At 29.8% G+C, this 21,859-nt stretch overlaps 1 protein-coding gene across 2 annotated transcripts in view; it reads right to left on the bottom strand.

Moving 5' to 3' along the window:
* LOC107174182 (uncharacterized) overlaps positions 1 to 21,859 on the bottom strand; it is a 28,295-nt gene continuing 6,436 nt past the window's right edge. Inside the window, exons 2-3 of one of the 2 annotated variants that reach the window (XM_089227241.1) lie at positions 12,176 to 12,271; positions 1 to 1,869 (exon numbers count right to left, since the gene is read on the bottom strand). In XM_089227241.1, coding sequence (XP_089083367.1) covers positions 691 to 1,866 — 1,176 coding nt within the window. In that variant the 5' untranslated portion in view covers positions 1,867 to 1,869; positions 12,176 to 12,271 and the 3' untranslated portion in view covers positions 1 to 690. The remainder of the gene's footprint in view (positions 1,870 to 12,175; positions 12,272 to 21,859) is intronic. The other variant, XM_015525037.2, reaches the window with a different exon arrangement.

Here is a 21,859-nt window from a genome sequence, read left to right on the forward strand (position 1 = left end):
TTTTAATAACGACAATGATATTTATTGAAATGTACATACAAAATAATAATAACGTTTAGTCAAATAATACACTATTTGAAATGTACAAGGTAAACAAAATAAACTAAACAAAATAAGACATTTTAACGTTTGTGGATTTTAACAATATTTTTCAAAAGTATACAGCGCTTAAAGACCTGCACGGATCAAGTTTACCCAGACTGGCTCGAAATTGGCAGTGCTCGGACTCGCTTATAGGCCGGGCTGGATTCTATAAAATGAAGAACGGGCGGGGCTGGATCTCTATTTGGTCAAAAATTACGGGACCAGGACAGGTTTTCCTTAAATCAAACTACAAAACCTTCGGATTGGACTTTCCCACAAAATATTTTAACTGGGTTATGATGGACGAAAATATATGGGCTTAACCGTGTCGTGCTTAATCCATAAAATTTTAAGATGCACCAGACAATAAAAAAAAAAATAAATCTATTCAAGCAAGGCTTGTCCACAGGTCGGGCCAGACTTTTTTTTTCTTATAGATAAATCTCTGGCCGGGCAATTAAAAAAAAATACCAATCAGCAGGGCTTGCTCACTAAATCTATTCCCGGGCCGGGCTTTCTAAAAATTTTACCAGATCGGATTGGCTGTAAATAATCAGCCCGTGCAGACCTCTAACAGCGCTATAGTATCTGATGTTATCATTTGGCCTAGACCAACGTGTCTAATACCCGACAAGCAGCCGCATGATTGTGGGATTGGTAGTTCTCAGCTTGGTTTTGCGGGTTTTGATGTCGGCTTTGCAGGTTTTCGATGGAACCCATCAGGTATTCGTTCTCGCTGTCCACAATGGCCGCCTCGTACTGCAACTGTTCAATGTAGCCCAACCTGGCGCGCAGTTCGGTGTCGGTGTCACGTATTAGCAGAGTGTTTTCACGGTACATCCGTTCCGTGTCGGCCATGTCGGCCTCAGCTCGTTTCAGCTCGTCCAGCAGTTGCTCTTGGTCACGACACCGTTCCACGTTCACGTACAACCGGATCAGACGTTCCTCGAATTCGTACAGCTTCTTGTTGATCTTGACGATCTTCTCCAGGTAAGCGATGGACTCTTGCGTCGACGACAACAGCGGAGTTCCAGAGTCTGCGATTTCGCTGACAACTCCTCCTCTCCCACCATCATCACAACCACCATTGTCATCGACGTCGTCTTCGTTCTCGTCGTCGTGGTCATCATTCTCCACACTGGCGCCCTCTGTGATTCCGCTGTCTTTTTCCTCCTTGTCGTCGCCGCATCCACCGCCGCCCCCTAGGTAGGCGTCCAACAGGTAATTCGATCCCAACGCGTCTGATCGAGTCCTGTGCGTTTCCGTTTCGATCTTCTCGATCTTCTTATCACGGTCCTGCAACTTTTTCAGCTGCGCTCGGATTGTGTCGCTCTGTTCAAGTATAAGTTTCAGTAGCTCCTCGGCCGCTTGCGTGTTGCTCAGCCTCTTTGGGTGCACCGTTCGTGAGGCGTACTTTACCACCACCTCCCGGCGGCGCTTCTTGTGAGCACCACGGTAACCGCTAATCTCGGACGCTGCGTCGTCGTCGCAACCACCGGCACCGCTATCAATGTTGTTTTCACCACGGTAGTGGAAGCCATTGCCTCTCACATTTCGCAAGCATAACTGTTGATCCGGCCGCAGGCTCTGCCAGATCTTCAGCACCCTGATGTTGGGATTCGGCACTATGGTGCCAGTGTGCGCGCTATCAACGGCCACCGCATAGTCACTGCCGCGGCCGGTCAACGTAGTCACCACGTCGGCGCACGTAGTACGCTTGTCCGCGTCGTTGATCCACAGTTTCTTGTCGTAAAACCATATGGGAATTCTCTCGGTCGTCATCTCCTACGACAAAAAATTATTACGAATTAAGATAAAAACGTTTGTATAATTGCATATTACCAATATAATACTATGTATATGAACACAATAAAAAGCACCATACACACAACATCAAAACAGCTTAACTCACGTACTAAGTTACAGGTATTTTTTCGAAACGAATTATTTGGCTACTTATTGGTACTTAAATTAAGTATACAAGTTTTTAAATACAAGTACAAAAATAAATTATAAGGTATTCCATTATCCCATGTTACAAACGATTTTTTTTTTATGATGAAGGACATGTTGGTTTGTTTTTTAATAATACATATATTATTTCAAACAGACATAATTGTAGTATGTGGTTATAAGCTGTTATGACACTATGCATATGATTATTATTTTTGGTACTATTAAACAAAAATGCGAGTAAGCCTATGTACAGAGCATATTATATAATATGTATATTTAATTCACTAAAGTAACAGTTGTTACAAATCTACAATACACGTTAAACTACAACTAGTAAGTTAGTAAGTTTCCAAAAGATATGAAATACATTCAAATGCAATTTCAGTTTCAATTTATTCTTCTACGTATACGCCTTACGTATAATAAATATAATAAGTTATATTTTAATGTGATTAGGCCTGAAATTCGACCGATACAATAAATTCCACGAGATCGTAACAAAAACATTAATTCACAGTATAGTATACTTAAATATTGTAATATAACTCTATCTGTTTTATAATTTTCGTAGATAAATTCAAATTATATATACTATATTGTATGTGTATAAGTACATTATATTGTATATTATATTATACATTATATAGGTATGAATGTAAGATATTCATCAACAAGTGTTTTTTGCTGGCTGTATAATAATAATAAGCCATGTTTATTTAAATTGTTTTTTTTTTTTAGAAATCAGATTTTTAGCTTGTTAAAAGTTTGAAATAAGATGAAAATATGCGTCTGCGTTTCCTGATTTCTCACGTCAGGTTATCATATATTCATATTATATTAAAATTATTTAAGTCTCTGCGCGTCGTTAGAATCGAAAATACATATCAACACATTTTATCAAATTTGACTTGAGCCCCCGCATCGTAAACAGTTATCGATAGACACTGTGCCACAACAAGTCACAATCGGATTCCAGACATTTTATCATATAATGCATAGGTATCGCAGTAGTGTCAAGAGTTACATCTCATCTACATTCGCATTGCCTCTGTCTTAAACGGGTGCGGAACATATTATATTAAATATGTAATAATTATCGATATAACTTAGCGTGGAATCGAAATCGCAGTAATTTTTAAACGGTATTTTTGCGCGTATTCAACCGGGTGACGTTTTTTTAGTTTAAAACTATTTTAGTGCAAATTGATTTTTTTTTATTATTCATCTTTTGTGGTTCGTTGGAAGTTTTTTTTGCGATATCTTAAATTTTGAAATCAGTTTAAAATGTAAAATGTATGTATATGTATGATGGAGATTATTATAATATTTATAAGTTAAGGTGACAAAAAATACAAGAGTCGACTGTTTAAGTCTTGATTTTAATTTGACGGTGAAGTGGAAGTGTTGTTACTGTGTGTCTGTACCCCAGATTATAGTGGTATCGAACAAGGTAAGGCAAACCTTGAAAATCTATAGATTGCCTACCCTTTTTTTATTTCTGGTTATAAGGTTTACTCAGGGAACGGTGAGAACAAAGTTCATACACCTAGTAAAATACATAAACTCGTATCAAGGGATTTTCACCAAATGCAGGCAATGCCAGTGGTCAGGCTGCAGGTTTCTTTTGTATACGAGGTGTAGATTCGGAACTGTGATTCGTTATTAATAACATAACAGAATATTGAAAATTTAAGTTAATCGTAGGTATACATAAAAATATAGGTTTTTATACGAATTATATCTTATATTATAAGACTAGTAATAACAATTGTAGAGTTTCTTTCATGGTTTTTTATTCTCAAAAAATATGTCTTTTCTTTGTATTAAATATATATACCTACCTATAAAGAGAGAGATATAGAATACCTAGTATACCTATATTGTGTTGTGGAAACTCAAAAACATTTTTTAACACCAATGTTTGTGTTGTAGAAATAATAATATATATATATTATATAGTGCATTACACTGAAAACGTGAAATACGTATATTTTGAAACGTGACTTAATTCCTATCTACTGCAGTAGCGAGACCCTTCAATTTCATATAATGTATACATTGGTAATCATTTTTATTATTTCAAAGATATTTTGATTGCATGGTTGAAAATCTGATCGATTTCACGATTTTGAATTATGGCGATTCTTTAAGGCTTTAATTTTGATATTTCTATCAAAAAATATATTAATGTTTTTTTCTTTTGTCGTCGTCGTCATCATCATTTAGGTAAGTACTGTCGGCACAACAGAGCTGCATTAGCCGCAGCAGTGAAAGCCAAACGTTTTTGTACTGGCCGACGCGGCTTGGACAATAATAATAACAATTATTATTGTATATTATTATAGTTGGACGACCACGGACCACTGCGGGGTAAAAACGTGTCGGGATGTGAACACCTTCCATAATATACTATCTATATAATACCAATATAATATACCTATCTAAGGTTTTTTTTTAAGATTTAAAAGATAATTTTTGGTTTCAAATAAGATTCATCTGTACGCTTACCTACATAGATTGTTTTTAATAATCCAAACATTGTACACAAAAAGGAGCGTCATGTAATATTTACAAAATATTTCGTTAAAAAGTTTTTTTTGTTTTTTAACAGGAAACCTCTCTATTCATATGTGTTATTACTTCTAAATGATTTACTCGAACTGCCTATATGTGTGAGTGTATAATTTTCCAGCGGATTTAGTGTGAACAAAACACTTTTGTTATAATATAGATTTCTCCTGCATTATTACAGCCGGTTAAAAGTTATATATATATTATACTTTTTTATTTTTTCGATTTGTATTCGCACAAAATATATATAGTTAGATACTATGTTTATAATTTATAAATTACATAAAGGTGTACTATACACGCGTACTAATGGACTTTCTACGAATAATAATAATAATAATAAAAATTGAATTGGACAATTGTACCGGACGACTTCGTATTAGTAATAATTAGCAATGTGATATTGTGTTGAGAAGTAATTTATTTTGATTTTTCTTTTCTATTATTTGCTCCCGAAAGATGTTTTCTCTTGGACGTAAAACAATTGTTTCCGAAACTATAAACAGGATATAATCACATCACCATTATATCATTGTGTAAATACTATAAAGTATGTAAATAGTAAACAAACTACTACCAGCATTATATGTATACATATCAATATATAATAGAAGATACAACTGATACAAGGTACAAAGTACAAAGTGTACGTGTTGATTTTTATAAAACGTTATGCAATTTTGGTATTTTGAAAAAAAAACTGCAGTCGTTTACGATAGTATGTTATAGATACGACGGCGAAGGTCAATGTATTTGTGCGGTAGCATTATATTATGAAATTATTCGCTGTAACTTCGAAATAGTCTCAAATGGCAAAAAATGAAATACATATTTTATAATATATTATACGCAGCTATATACTAGCCATCGACTTCCGGTTAGGTTAGAATCTATAAAAGATTTTAAATTGTACATATTATAAATATATATTATTATATTTAGGGTACGATACAGAGCGAGACGAATATTATTAAATTAATGAATAATTATTATTTTATCGTTGCGCTCAATATTATCTATGGATAATAATATTGTACATGTACCTACCTATTATTGTGTCGTAAAATTATGATAAACATGCGATTGTGCATGGATTGTGCACCCGAATGCAGTTATTGTTTTCCGCGGCATTTCGAATTCTATATTATATTCTCATACAATTAATGTGTGATGCGTACAACGTATATACCACCCATATAATATTACGATATTTTAATAATACCACATTGTATTGTGTGGACCATGGTGTCTACACGTCTATGTTATACCTATATCGTGTTTTATATGCGCCACGATTTATAGAAGTCATAATAATAATATAATAGAACGAAACGTCGTGCGTATTTCTCATAGTGCAGTGTAGGTAGGTACTAGGTAGGTACGTGTTATTATTATTATATTGGTCCATTTTAATATAAATGTATGTATATAATAATCTATCCCTGGCTGTCTATTGTTGTTTTCGTGGGTACGATAATTATAATATGTGTGTTAGTGTGTGTGTGTGTGTGTGTTATTCGTATTATTATAGTGTAATAATACATATTATATTATTTATGATTATATTCACGAACACGTGAAACACTGAGCAATGCTTGTATACTCCGTCAATTACTTTTTTCTATTTAATAAATATTTAAAATTTATCATTTTAAAAAATAACTATTTTCAATACTTATTTAACACTACTGTGAAATTTTTTTATTACATTTATAATATTTTGTTGGTTAGCCCGAAGTCGGGATAAAAAAAATGTAAAATGTTTACAAGGAATGATTAGCTCATTATTTGTTCAATAAATGTTAAGTATTTTTTTCATGTGGCATATAGAGAGATGATATATTATATAATATAATATAAATAAGAATTTATAAATACACACTTTTTCTATGAGTCAAACAATTAATTCACATCAAGTGATCAAGTATAATATTGTTTATCATATTATATTAATAGTTTTTTGAGTTTAGATAGGAATAATGTACAATAAAACCTCCCCTAACTGACACTTCCGAATAACGGACATTTTTTTTTGGAAAAAAACTATATTTACAAGCTTTCTATAAACCAAGCACCTCCACAAATATAGCGGGCGAATAATTTCAGTGACCAAGAGTGTCCGGTATTTAGAGGTTTAACTGCGTAATATTCCCGAGTAAGTTGGAGTGTACTATATGAAAACACGACTTAAATGAATTTTGTATACAGATGGTATATGTTATATGTATTATTATTATGGTATAATATTATAATCTATAATATGTATCCTATTTTATATATATGTTATAATAATGACGTTTAAGTGCATAACCGTATGAACTGTACCTACACGGTTTACTCATAGTACATAATATCTGATAGGGAGTATAATTTAAAAAAATCATTCTTTTTTCACTTTAACTGGAATACTTAGTATTTTGAAAACCAGTTGCCTTGTATAGCCATCCCTTGTGAACAACTAGACTTGTCTAGTTCTTTGACACCTTGTCATGTGAAATGGTGCCAGTCCTCAAAAAAAAACATATTGTTCAGGCAATAAAAGAGGATGAAACACCGTTAATTATTTTAGTTGCCGTGTATAATATATATTATTATATAATTGTGTTTTATCAAAATCACAGTAATTTTTAAACGGTATTTTCGTGCGCGTCCAACGCTTCAGTGTTTTGTAGTGCTATATGTGTAGGTATATACCTGATTGCTACCTATATATGTATACATGCGCCATTTACTTATACATTATATTATTAGTGGGTATTATAATATATTTAATATGTACAAAATGCGATATAATATTATTATTATTATCATCATCACTACTTTATTACTATTTTATTGTATACATTCTGTACTCTATCCAATTGGGCGTCAGAAGTAGTTTTTTCACTATATACCTGAATAATAATTTAAATTAGGTACACACAATATAGCGCTTTACTTAATGTAATTTAAAGCGGTCGTTTAAAATTTAATTTTCAGTTCGTTGTCTATAAATAATAATAATAATAATTACAATACGTTCTTTATAGGTACTATTAATCGTTGCTATATATTATGCGGATAGTGTATATTAAATATATTAAAATATACTTTAAGAAGACACTACACGCGTTGTATGTGTTGTCTCCGTCTTACAAGTGCATAACATACCAAATTTTACGCTCAGCATATCACGTTTTGCTCCGTTAGTTTAAAATTTAGAGTGAGTTTATCTTTTATAAAAATTATTATGGAGGGTTTCGTATAGGCTTTTTATTGTATTTTAATTTTAAAGTGAGTTATGAGTATTTTAAGATGTACAAACAATTTACAATTTTAAAATACTCATAACTCGCTTTAAGATTAACATATAACAAAAAGCTTATAAGAAGCTATCCATAATAATGTTACCTTTAATTTTTATAAGAGATCAACTCGCTCTAAATTTTAAACTAACGGAGCTAAACGTGATCTGCTGAGTGTAAAATTTGCTAAATATTATGCTTATGCTCTTGTAAGACGGAGACAACACATGCGGGTGTAGCGTCCTCTTAACTTATATCGTTCTGTTTCAAATAATAAATAAACCTAATATACGACGAAGATGACTGCATTTTGTTGCCAATTTGTCACATATGTAATATTATGTATCTACTAAATACAGCCGAATACAAGATTTGCCTATATGTATTTAACATTTGATACTGTAGAATAACCGAAATTTCACGTTTATGTACGTATATAATTAATGTTTGAATTGGGGAAGAATTCAGAGGCACCGAGTAGCACTACTTTTGTTTTTAATTTTTGCATTTTTGCATTTTCCTCCTCAATTTTATTCAATTCAGGCACTAGTTACAATTTACAAAATTTGTTGAAGATTGCATACAATTTTAGTGTAGGTACCTACTACCCGGTGGAGTACGATTGCGCGCGTTTTACCTTTTTGGGCATACGATTGCGCGCGGTGCCGGAATAACAAAGAACATGCTTTTGACTATTCAAAAGCGTACGATTGCGCGTGAAATTGGATGCAATGTTGCCAATTTATTATTAAAATTTAAAATTATTATTATTATTAAAAAAATTTGTTATTTGTCGTATATGTTGTTATTGTATTTATTTCTAATAACATTATAAACGTGGCATCACGTGTCAATGACTCAGTCAAAAATAGTACAAAAAGTTACAAATAGTACAAATAGTTACAAAAAACAACAGATACTTTATATTCACACTTAGTCTACCTAAAAAGTTCGGATATTTACCATGCACGATGCACCTATAATCTGTATATTTGGCAACTTTGCTTAGAAGCAAAAATAATTTAGCACGCGCAATCGTACACCTAAAAAGGTACCGTTGATAAGGACCGCGCGCAATCGTATTGCAGCCCTACTACCTAATCCTCGTCAGTCTTATAATGTAAAATCAGGATAACCTAGTTTATAAGCTTATAGTATTTAAAATATACATACTTATACTAAGTATAATAATATAATTATAATCTTCCATTCGTACATGTACTATAATAACAACGTTAATATTATTATTGAATGTACAAACATTTTTTTATTTACGTTTTAGATTAGATTAGATGTATAATATATATACCTACATAATATTACAATCTATTATAATAATATAATGATTTTTAACTGTGACTAGTCGTGTTTATATATATATATATTTATATTTATATTTATATACCTAGACCTGCAAATTATATACCCAACCATCGACAACATAATATGTTTATTTAACCTAAGTTTTGCTTTACTGCTATTAAACCATATAGTATTATTATATAATATATACAAATATATATTGGTTTATGCCACTTACACCAACACCATGAAACTTACTTATAACTTATAAGGTATTACAATATTTAATTAATTAATTAATGTTAATGCATTATGGTTCGACTTTTAAGACATAGACGTAAATTATATAGTCATTCTGTATATTATTCATCTTTAATGCTTTCCATAATCTAAAGTCTAAACGCTAAATTAATATGAACATTTTTTTGGAAAATTATTTGTTAAACCCCAAATATTCTTAAAAAGCTATAATAAAAGTGGTTCTATAATACAGTTTAGTATAATGTTTCAAAAATATAAATTTCAAACAACTAATTAACGGTGATAAAGGATAAACTTATGCTACATTATGACAGAATGATGCCTCAACACTGTATAATTAATAATTACATCTACTACTACCTTATTTCACTAATTAACCGGTAATTAGGTTTCCAAATGTATCTTTATAATATATCGTGAATGATCACTATACCAACGACGCAACTAGCGTATAACAATTGTAGAAAATCGATGAAAATTGCATCGACCTCAGTTTGTTCTTTATATTATATATATATATGTATTATGTATATTATATCGTATCGTTGAAAGATTTTGGTGTTCTCGACGAGTCTGATGGAAGTGAATTTAAATTTTCATAAAAAGTTATAATAAAATCCAAATAAAAAAATAGACTAACAGTTATAGACGTTATTGTAGGTATGCACGCTCCATTAAATAATTTTAGTTGTTATTCATATTGTTGTGTTATTACTTATTTGTGAATGTTCTTGTTATATATATTGTCATTAATAGGTATATTTCTCCAATTTTCATTTGAGATCCTTAGCAAAACTTTAAAAAGTATTTTTTTTCTTTAGACATAATATATATTTTGTTTTAGTCGGAGACCTGCAGTTATTAATTTATTAATTAATGTTAAGTAAGTGCATAGCAACTGTCACTGCAGGTACTTACCTTTACCTACTTATATAATTGCAATGTAAAAACCTTGAACTTCGAAATAATAACCTGCACAGTAATTTAGTTGCTGTACACTGTACGGCAAACCTTAATGTTCATATTTATATTATAGATACCGATCAAAGGTGTTATACGAACCGTGATAATTATTTTTCAGCAATACACCGTTCCGTATAGTTAAAAAAGATGGTTAGATACTCGTAGACATCTAAAAGATACTAACTTTATCACATGCAATAATTAAAATAATATTATCTATCCAAATGCATAAAAAAACTGACGTTGTTTGTTTAAAAACATTCTATTTGAGTTTTGTTTGAGTGTGTGCATATATTGAAGTGTTAAAATGATGAAATTTTCTCAAAATGAGTATTGGTATTCTTTTTAATTTAAGAATACTTTATTTCTATCTAAGGTAATCCAACTGAAATATATTTTGATATTCCTTGTTTTTACACACTATACTGTAATATATTCTATTTATATAGGATGATTCGCTAAGCATGCTCAGTGCTCGGCCCTTTTTTTAAGGAATATATTATAACTCTGATTTTTGAATATTTAGATATACTTAAAGACCTATCTAACATAACCTACTTAAATACTTATCATGAACCAATTGTTCTCATTTCACAAAATATAATAACTCAACAATTGCTCGTATGTATGAATTTTGATTCTAAGACATTAACATTTTCAGAAAAATTATTCAATAAATAATTTACAGCAGTAAAAGAGAGTTCTCTTTCGAAAAATTTAAGTTTGAATCATCATAGTACAATTACCTCAGCCCCAAAGTATTGTGTAAAATATCAAGCATTTGAAATATGGTCTTAAATAGTATTTTTAAAAATTCAGCAGTTGAATAAATACATTATCAAAGAAAAATGGGAATGAGTATGGTAGGTAAATCACTCTGTATATGTAGCTACCTAAACAGATAGTTTATAGAATCAAAGTTTTAGTATGTCGACGAATAATTAATAATAATAAGTATTCCAATCTAATAATACCGTATAATGTCTTACAATGTCAGATTATTGAATAAGGTTATACCTAAGAGGTAAGATATACCATGACCTAGTGATATTGTCGGTGTATAATTTTGAATTAATATCGGTTAATGTTTCATTAGATTTGCAATGACGTGATAAATACGTGTAGCCTGTATAATATATTGCACGGGTATAGTAATTATATTATATTTTGTAGGTATTGACATTTAATTTTAATTTTTTCTGTGTTTCGCATAAGAAATAGGTATAGGTCATAATAATGTACTAAAGTGTAAAAAAAATACGTACATTTATTATTAAGTCATCGTTTTACACGCAATATCATAATAACATAAACATCGTACATACCTATTAAATAATCTAAGAGTACCAACTCGTTACCGAGACACAGGTAAATTGTCTAATATTAATTCGTAATAATAATAGTTCGTCCAATTGTGACGTCGCCGCCGTCGTTTTCACTAGAGATGAATGTGCAGCAGACGATTCGTTTTAAGACGGACAAAATGAGCCATACTAAAAGCTATTGTCGTTTTCAATGTCATTTCTCGCATGCATATAGTGTCTCTTACGTATAATAACATAATATACAATTGGTGTGTGTGTGTGTGTGTGTGTGAGTGCGTTCAATTCCTTGTGTCTAGTGTCTGTGTCTGTATATAGAAAGCCACCACGGCCCTGTTATACTATTATTGTTATTATTGTTGTTACAGGTAGGTACATTATTATAGATATATTACAGGCATACTGCAAAGCGAGACTCGAACGTGTTTTTACTTTTTTTGTGGCACATCGCAGGCCGTTTGAAAGGAGCCAATTTCCACGGCTCGTTATATCGGACAATTGACGATGGTCGTGGTGCCCAAACTGCACCTTATTCAACACGTATACATGTACAGAAAAAAATGAAAACAATTTAATAAAAATAGTAGGTATATACATATTATATAATTTAGGTATACGTACGGAATAATGCCTTCATGATACATATATATATATTTATCACGAGAGAGAGAGAGAGAGAGAGAGAAAGATTGCCAGAAGAAATATAGAGATGTAAGATGTAACCCTTTAGTTATGGGGATAATTTGGATTCCAAAATGTATTAAATTACATAATATATATACTCAGCTGCTCTACAGTATGTACATAATCGTTTAGGTACGAACCACATGACTACCCACCCATTTTAACCGCACGCAGAATATCATCACTATAGAGTCGTATAGGGATGAAACCTGCTTTAGATTTTTTAAATAATATTATAGTTTCTGAACCAATTGATGCACCATCTTGTAACTGACTAGAGTTAGATTTCAAAAACCGGTAGCAGAGCTTGGTAGCTATACTATAATATAGGTACCTGCGGACTGCGGTAAGAACAAGTCACCTATAGGTAAATGCAGATTCTCCGATGCAAGATTTTTGTTTCAGGTGAACAATGGTAAAAACATTTGTAAAATCATATTTCTATTTTAATAATCTATAATAATTAATGTTCCTGTATTTACTACACACATTTTAAATAAATAAATATATTATAATATAACCATAAAGCGAGTAAGCGTTGCGGAGCGACTGAACACTAAATGGTGTTTCTCCTGTATTCCACGCCGGAAATATGCGTGTAAAAGCTTTCCGGCTCTAATCGTCTTCCGAATTTCCTGTTGTTATTTTCACACGAAATATATTATTATCGTTATCGATGATACGCAGTGTTAATTGAACATTGGCTATTTTATTTTATTTTTATTCTACGACATTTCGTTCGAAATAAGTAAATAGATGACATGGTTTTGAATATTTAAATTTTTAGTTACAAGTTAGTTATGTCGTATTGAATATAATGATGCACTTACATGTGCATTAGATATTAATTATTAATGTAGGCATGTATTATATAAGACTATAAGATTATTATATAGTGATTATAATGATTATACTCTTCCTGCTTTTTAGTGGGTGGTGTATTACCAATTGGAAACCAAAGATATTACGATTGATTCTCTATACAAGCTTTAAACCATTTTGAAAATGCATCATTTATGCTAGCAGTACCTATACTCGCAGCAGCATACAATTATTTAACGAGAAATTATAGAGGTATAAGATATATGATATTTATTATTTAATTACATGAATTCTTGTACATGTGTCTTGTCCTCGGTATGAAGCATGTGCAATACAGTTAATTAAAGATTTTTCTTAATTTTGTTTCTACCTTATTTATAAATATAATATAGTTTAGATAATATTATATAATTATATCACAAAAATGTTTCCTTGACCCAAATTTTACTAACAAATTACGCTAATGCTTCTTCTTTGATCCTGAGTTTCTTTATTATTACTTTTTTTCTATAGGTACATAATTACTAAAACAAACGATGACCTACCGCGAGATTTAAATTCCCACAAAAAAAAAAAAAATGTGCTAATAAAATAATTACATTATCAATATACCTGCGTATGTATAATGTTTTTGTTATTTTAGATAACGAAATAAAATAAAATAATTTAATATTTTGACTTAAGATAATTGTATTTACAATTTGAGAAAATTTTGTTAATATTTTGATGTGGGAGAGGACAATTTACAAAATGTAAGACGCCGCTAAGAAAGCGTGTAGAATATCTCACGATAATATTATTTTATTACTTGATACAACCATCGATAATAATATAATCTTTGATATTAATTAAATTTTGTTTTTAGTGGCTTTTAGGTACCTTAGATATATGTATTTAATTATAAATAATAATAAATATATTTAATTATTTGTAATATTCAAAACTTGATCAAAGTGTTATACATTGGTATTTATCATTAAATTAAAAGTATATACGTATTTGACACAAGAGAAATTTATATATAAAAAAAAAAATGTTTTTTATGAAATTTGTGTAGTCGTAATATTATTATATTTAAAATAATTTTGCTTATTTGATAGTTCCTGAATTTTTTCACTTTTTGTTACTTAATTTTATTTTTAAGAAAAGTGCTTAAATAATAACATAGGTACAGACAATTAATATTTAATTTTTTATAATATGAATTACCTATTAAATATTTTTTCTAGCAATATACAATATTATGATTATTTAACTGCCATAATCCACACAGCTTTCTAAAGGGCTATCCCGAGCACCAAAATATTTTAAAAATTTGTAAAAAGTTAAGGCAACTAAATTAAATAAACATAATCTCACTTCCAATATCATTATATTATCTTCAAAATTTATGAATTCCAATGCTAATAAATAATAATAAACAAAATATATACTAAATGTATACTCACTATCTTGTAGGTATGCACGGTAATTGTCGAGCTATGATTATATAGTTTATTCTGAGAAACTCTAAAATAAAATCTAATACTTAGCTATACTTTTGATTTAATGCTTATGTTCGGTAAATATTGCCGTTTTAATTATGTTATCATATCACTAACGATTCCTAAGCAGCAATGATGTTTTATAGGAGTTACGTGGTCGTGGGACATCATTATTATAATAATATATCCATCTATAACGCTATAATAATTCAGACTATAATACAACACACTTCAAACCATATTTTAGATTACTTTAAGTGTATTTTAGATCATATGTCAGCTTTGTCGTGCATTCTAAAATATATGCAAGTCATTATTTATAAATTATTGCCAGTATTGATTGACTTCAAATCGTGTGATCTATACACGAAACCTTACGTTGGATAATAATATAATATCAGGATCGAGTTTGCGATAGGTTCAAACATTGGTACATTAAGAATGATTATAATATTATATTTCTTGCCCTAAATAATAAATTATATACATTTTTCATTATTATATAATATTACCGATAGAGCACGACGCATACTATTGGTACTTATATAGTATATAGACACGAGTTCAGAGTTTATATCATCTTCAAGATCGCTTTTTAATAACAAAAATATAAATACACCTAGTTTGGTGCGAGTTGGATAAATATAGTTCTGTCGTTCAATATACCTACATAGGTAAATTTATGACGTATATTATACTTATTATGTCTGTATAGTATGATAATTATTAAATGTATATATACATATACTGTCCGCTTAACTGATGTTATCAGTATTGTGAAATAGATATTGATGTATTCCATAGTTTTTTCTCGCATAAAATTCCATATTTTCACTTTTGGCGGCGATACCAGTATACCGCTTTAAGGGAAAATAGAATTTAGTAATACCAATTGGCTAAATTCCAAAGGAGGATGATATAACTTGACAATAATTCAAGTAGGCACAGTACAAAATAGTGGTGATAGTATGAAAAAATATTTTTTTATGGCTCTTTAAATGGTATGGAAATGTTTTCTTTTAAATACGTTCCCTAAGAATACAATAATTATTAATATACCTACCTTCCTACTCATAAAATTCCAAAAATCAGAATTTAAATAATTGTAGAAAATATAAAAGGGAATGAGCAATGAGCATATCTGAGGAAATGCAGCTGTGTGCACGAATTTAGATTTGTGTTGGCAGTTGTAATCGTTGTATGATAATAATCTTTTTCACGCCACTATCAGCTGTATACGTTATTTTCACACGGAGCACAAGAAAAATGACACACATTCAGCGTGCGAAAGCTCTGAATAATAGGCGACAATTTTATCTGTAGACAATTTTCTGGATTTTTCGATCAGATACATAGTTACCGTGTATGGTGTAATGTATGAGTAGCTAACGTTTCTCGTGATGATTACCGATATATTAATGGTAAAAATGACGTGAGAATTTTCAAACTTAAGTTTTGAATTTTCGAATTCCAACGTACCAATCCAATAAAATACGAGTGCGATGTAATATAATATTAAAATGTGCATACAACTATTAATGATCAGCACATGATATTTTTTATTCACCTGCATGTCGGTTAGGTAGTAACTTGCAGTAGTTATAAGGAGCTATATTATCGGAATATTGTTATTCTTGATAAAATTATAAAGTATAATTATTAACGTGCTTATTGGGATTTGTTCGAGGACGGACACAAATTTATGCTGCAGAGAGTGGATTATTGTATCTTACAATCAGCCCACTATTAGCGAAAAATACTATAAAATCGATCATAACAAGATATTTTATTAGTATACCAATTCAAGTAATATAATATGTATTAATTTTCTCATATAAATTATTACAGTCAATAAATTTCCAAATGCATATCCTAACTATGATTGTTAAAAAAGTATACTACACTTCTGCAGTACATTAATATTATGAAATGTTTTCTATTCGGGAGACAATTTCTGATGAACACCTATATAATATATGGTGCCATAAAATTGAATTTTATTCATATCATCACTATTTACTGCACAAGCATAAAATTAATATGTAAATTGTGGCGCCGAGCTGAACGACAAATTTTAATGTTTCTGTATGTTATGTATATACAATTATAGTAGATATCTGCATTAAGCGCATACATATTAATATATTATATAGCTAATAGTTACTCGAAACCGTTACACGTATATTTAAACGTTTTGTTTATATGATAGGTATATGCAGTTTTTAGATATAGTACAGCTATACTATGAGGGCGACCGTTCGTTTTTTTTTTTTTTTTTAGTACCTATTTTAATATAGGTATTATTTAGAACCCGTCAGTGGAATGATAATAATAATAATTATATATAGGTAGGTATGTCAATTTCTGGTCACGTAATCTGGAAATTTAGACATTTGTGCTACGGTCACCTCTGCAATAAGAGATTTTCTAAGCCACAATACACGACATAATGATACGCTGCTGACCGTATAAGAATTTTTTTTTACTACAAGTGCACGTTAAAAAGAAAGATTGTATGCATTTGAAAATTGGTTTCATGCTCAATGTAGATATTTGAGTTGAAAATGTGTTGAATCTCATTCAATGAGAATTCAATTACTTAAATCATAATCTAAATTTAAAAGTTATATTTTAACTAAACAATCTTTAATTTTGTATAAAATTCCAAAATGATAAAAAATGTTCAAGTCTCTTTATTTACGATTGACGATATTATGTGATTTGACGGAATACTATACACTCACCCCTAAATTTCATTAAAAGTGGACACCTGACGGCAGGCATCCCTTGATCCAAACAGTAATAATTGTATGTTAAAATAATTTAAATTAAATTTCATCACATTGCTTTAGTTTTCATGATATTATAATAATATTATTAAGATGACTGATGAGAATATTATTTAAAAGTATCAAAAACGTAATACAACAAAAGTAAGTAATAGTACAGTAATTAAATAATCAAATTGTAAGTAAAACTATGTTATGAAAATTAATGAATGTTATACAAAATATTCATAACAATATAATAATTAAATACAATTAACTATCATGTCTGTTCACTGTTCAATAACTCAGATAATTTTCTATAGAATAAAATAAAGCAACAGCGAATAATAAACTTAACAATTTAATAACTATTAATATGGAAAATAATATGATTATTCAAATCGTAATTCCAACTTAACAACAATGTCAGGCGTCAGGTATAATTTTTTATTGAGATTAAATTATAATTACTATGAATAATATACCGTAATTATAAACTTATGATACACAATAAGTTTTCTACTAAAAATAATGTTTTGTTACCTTAATCTCATATATACTTATTGTGCTTAATTGTATGGATTGTATATTTCTTGTAAAAATAAAAAATAAAACATACAAAGAGAGTCATAGTCTTAATACATATTTTATTATTAATAGAAATAACGATAGTGGCATAATTGGTGGATACCCTGTATACTAATCAGTAATTATATGATATAGACATTCAAATTTATGGGCATTCCCATTTCAAAGGAGTTGGCATATAATACGGTGAGAATCGAAATAAATACAAGTGCGCCAAATTAAAATTTCACTTTATAAACAATACATTAACAATTGTCAATTAATCTACTTAGTGAGTTAGTATGTTGTAAATAATTATTTCTGTTTTTTTATCATTATAAATTTAAAAAAAAAAAAAACACCTTCTATTTAGTATACATGTACGTTGAAAATCGTACTCAACACTTTTATTGATTTTAAAATAAGTACCTACTTATTAAAAACACAGTAATAACATTGCTCAAATTAGATTAAAGATATATTTTATGAGTGGTATTATTATGTTTTATGTACGTTACAATTAACAACCATATAAAATATTTAAAGTATATTGTGTACCTATTCATAAAATTTATTTCATAAAATCAAGATACTTACGGGTTCAATTGTACCTAGCTTTGTATTTTGTAGCCTTATCAAATTATGTAATCATAAATTATTTGATCTATAAATGAATAATAACTTTTTTCTACATCAAACTTACATTACTACCTACTTTTTTCATCACGCTCAGTAGTATACCAGTATATAAGGGACACTAAGGGTATATTATTATAAATGAACATTTTAATAATACATTTTATAATCCGACAAGAAATCTACAGTTATCCAATGGGTACGGTTAAAAACTAAATATTTTGTATACTTATGAAGTACATTTTGTGGCGTTAAGAACGAATTTTCATTTATATAGGTATATGTAGGTTCGGAGAGATCAGAGACCTCTACATAATTCTTTCTTTGCCATACAACCATTACAACCTACCAAATAACTAGACGGCGCATATTATATTGTTATAGATGGTGTAGGAAAGTACTGCAGAACTCGTTCAATTCTGTTATAATAAACGCTCGTCTTCGGTTTTACGACTTACAGTCGGCGCCAAAAAAAAAATATATATTTATATATATCGAACCACATACGTGTTTTACTACTGTACACGGTGGATGTAAGTATACACTGGCACACTGATGCGTGTTATACATATCTTACATATTATATTATATGATCGTTATGCTCCAAAACAAACAAATAATATAATATAATACGTTGTGCGTTTTATTCGTATATAAATGTATAATAAGACGTGTACACATCCGGGTGTGCCGTGTGCGTACTTGCAGCTAGAATTATGTAAAAGGATGTTATATCGTCATAGAGTGTATATTATGAGTCATATTGTGCATAATATAATAAAATAGAATATATTCGGCGTGTGTTTATCTAATAATAATATACGCCGTATTATCAATTATCATTGCCCATCTATGTATATCATGCATTATTTATACGCAGTGATTAAAAAAAAATTTAGGCAGGTATATGGTATATTATATACTATATGCCATGTGCTAAGTGCTGAATACTATATAAATTCGTATTTCGTATAGGTATATATTGCCGAAATTCAAATGTTTATGACGTGACCAATTCATTTGTTTTACTATGCGACTAACTGTTTATATAAGGCGAGTATATAGTGACTGGTACCCATATAATACAAAAATTACGATTCTACCACGTTGTACATTTAAGTACCTATATATATATATGCCTATATATAATAACATCCTCTTCCCGTCACATTCTCACATTGTCGTCGTCGTCGGCGGCGGCGGCGTTATCATTGTCATCCCTACTTCTTCTTCACGTTTGTCATTTTAATCACGTAGACACTATAATAATATATGTACAATATACATCATATTGTGTATTTGTGTATAATATTATATTTCACGATACCCACGGACACGGTATGTTGTTTTGAATTCCGGTGACAGCAAAACATAAGTTGAATTTTGACACTTCGCCAGCACGTTTAAAATATATACTAATAATAAAAAATACTGATGGAAAGTATCTAAATAAAATTTGGTGGCTATAAGGTGTCGGTGATATATACATACTTTATAGAAACAGCTGTAGCCGAATACACTGTGTCGCGTTGGACCGTTTGGAATGTATGTATTTTATATTATAAATAAAACAAACTAAATATATAGATATATATTAAGTAGTTTCTACATATTTGTCAAAATTTATACACTAAATAATATATCCGAGTAAGTAAAAGAAAAAAAAATATATAGAAGAACAATTTTTTATTTTTCAAATGTTAAGATACCATTTGTACCATTGGTACTGTATAACAAATAGTTTTTTAATTGGTAGGTAATGATTGCAATAGGATATCTTCAAATATATCCCAATTTAATAATTTCACTTTTCCTGCTTTCTTTTTACAAATGCATAACCTATGATTCGTCAAGATCTGAAAATATTCAAATTGCATTGTCATAGAATGCAGGTAATGACTAATGAAATTTAAGTTATTGACAGATGCATGATGTCGCTGTTACAATAAAGGCAATCAAAAAAAAATTTTTGATAGTCATCAGAATAAATTTGTATTACTCACTTAATATATTGTAAATTTGTAAAATACTTTATATATATTTTAAACACGTGAATTTGCGATTTAAAAGTATTAAAGTGGCTTGGTGAGGCGCGGTCGTACGCTCAAACTGCGGAAACGCACCGAGCGTACGTACCGGCCGCAGTTGCTAGCTCACGGATGGGTGACCACCCGGGATTTTTAGCAACATATCCTTGCCACACATACACAAACACGTGTTACAACCCTACCCACTTAAAAACCTACAAACAAATAGACAAAAATAGCCCCTACCGCAACACCCAACACCCCAATGGCCTATGTTGCCGCGGGTTCTCCTTACAAAAAAAAAAAGCGGATAAGTCGTGGATGTCGCTCTGCTGTACAGTAGGTTACTGTAATGGATGGGATTAAATTTAAATGCAATGATAGGTATCATTGTATACGAAAAATGATTCTGAACGAAGATGATTTGTCAGTCTAGGATATATTATATTTAAATATTGTCATATATTCTATTTTGAAACAAATATTTGATTTTTCAATTAAGACGCATTTTGCATAAGGCATGGTTAATCAATTAGTGTATAGTTATCATGTAGTTATCATAATTCATAATACCTTATATTATCATAGATATACATATACCTGGTTAGAGGATAAATCGTTATCATTACGCGATTTCATAAAAATTTAAAACTCAAACGCTCAAAACATTTTTCCTATAATGACGCTTTAAATTTTCTCTATAGCTATTTGAAGCAAAACTTATGGAAACCTCAGTGTTGAATTTTATAACCTTAGATAAAAATACAAATAATATTATGAATTTTGAACTACAAAATAATTCGCAAATATTCATGGTTTTAACGAATTTTTGTCAATATTTGAAATTCAAATGCTTATAAAAATTTAATTTGCATTTCCGGTGGACATTTTTTTGTGATAAAGATTGAAAAACTTGTAAGGAATCTTATATTAAATTTTTAAATCTTATTTTAAAAAAGAAATTTTTTTATTAATTTCTAGCTTAAAATAATTTGTGAATTTTTGTGATTTTTACGTATTTTGTTAAAAATCAAACTTTGAATGCTTATAAATTTTAACTGTGAATTTATTTTATTTTTCAACTACTATTGTAATAATATGTTAATAACAATTTTATTAACATTCGGT

This window comes from Diuraphis noxia, unplaced genomic scaffold (genome assembly GCF_037042655.1).
Source record: "Diuraphis noxia isolate RWA-SAM2 unplaced genomic scaffold, SU_Dnox_SAM2 contig0004, whole genome shotgun sequence".
In the NCBI taxonomy this organism is placed as follows: Eukaryota; Metazoa; Arthropoda; class Insecta; order Hemiptera; family Aphididae; genus Diuraphis; species Diuraphis noxia.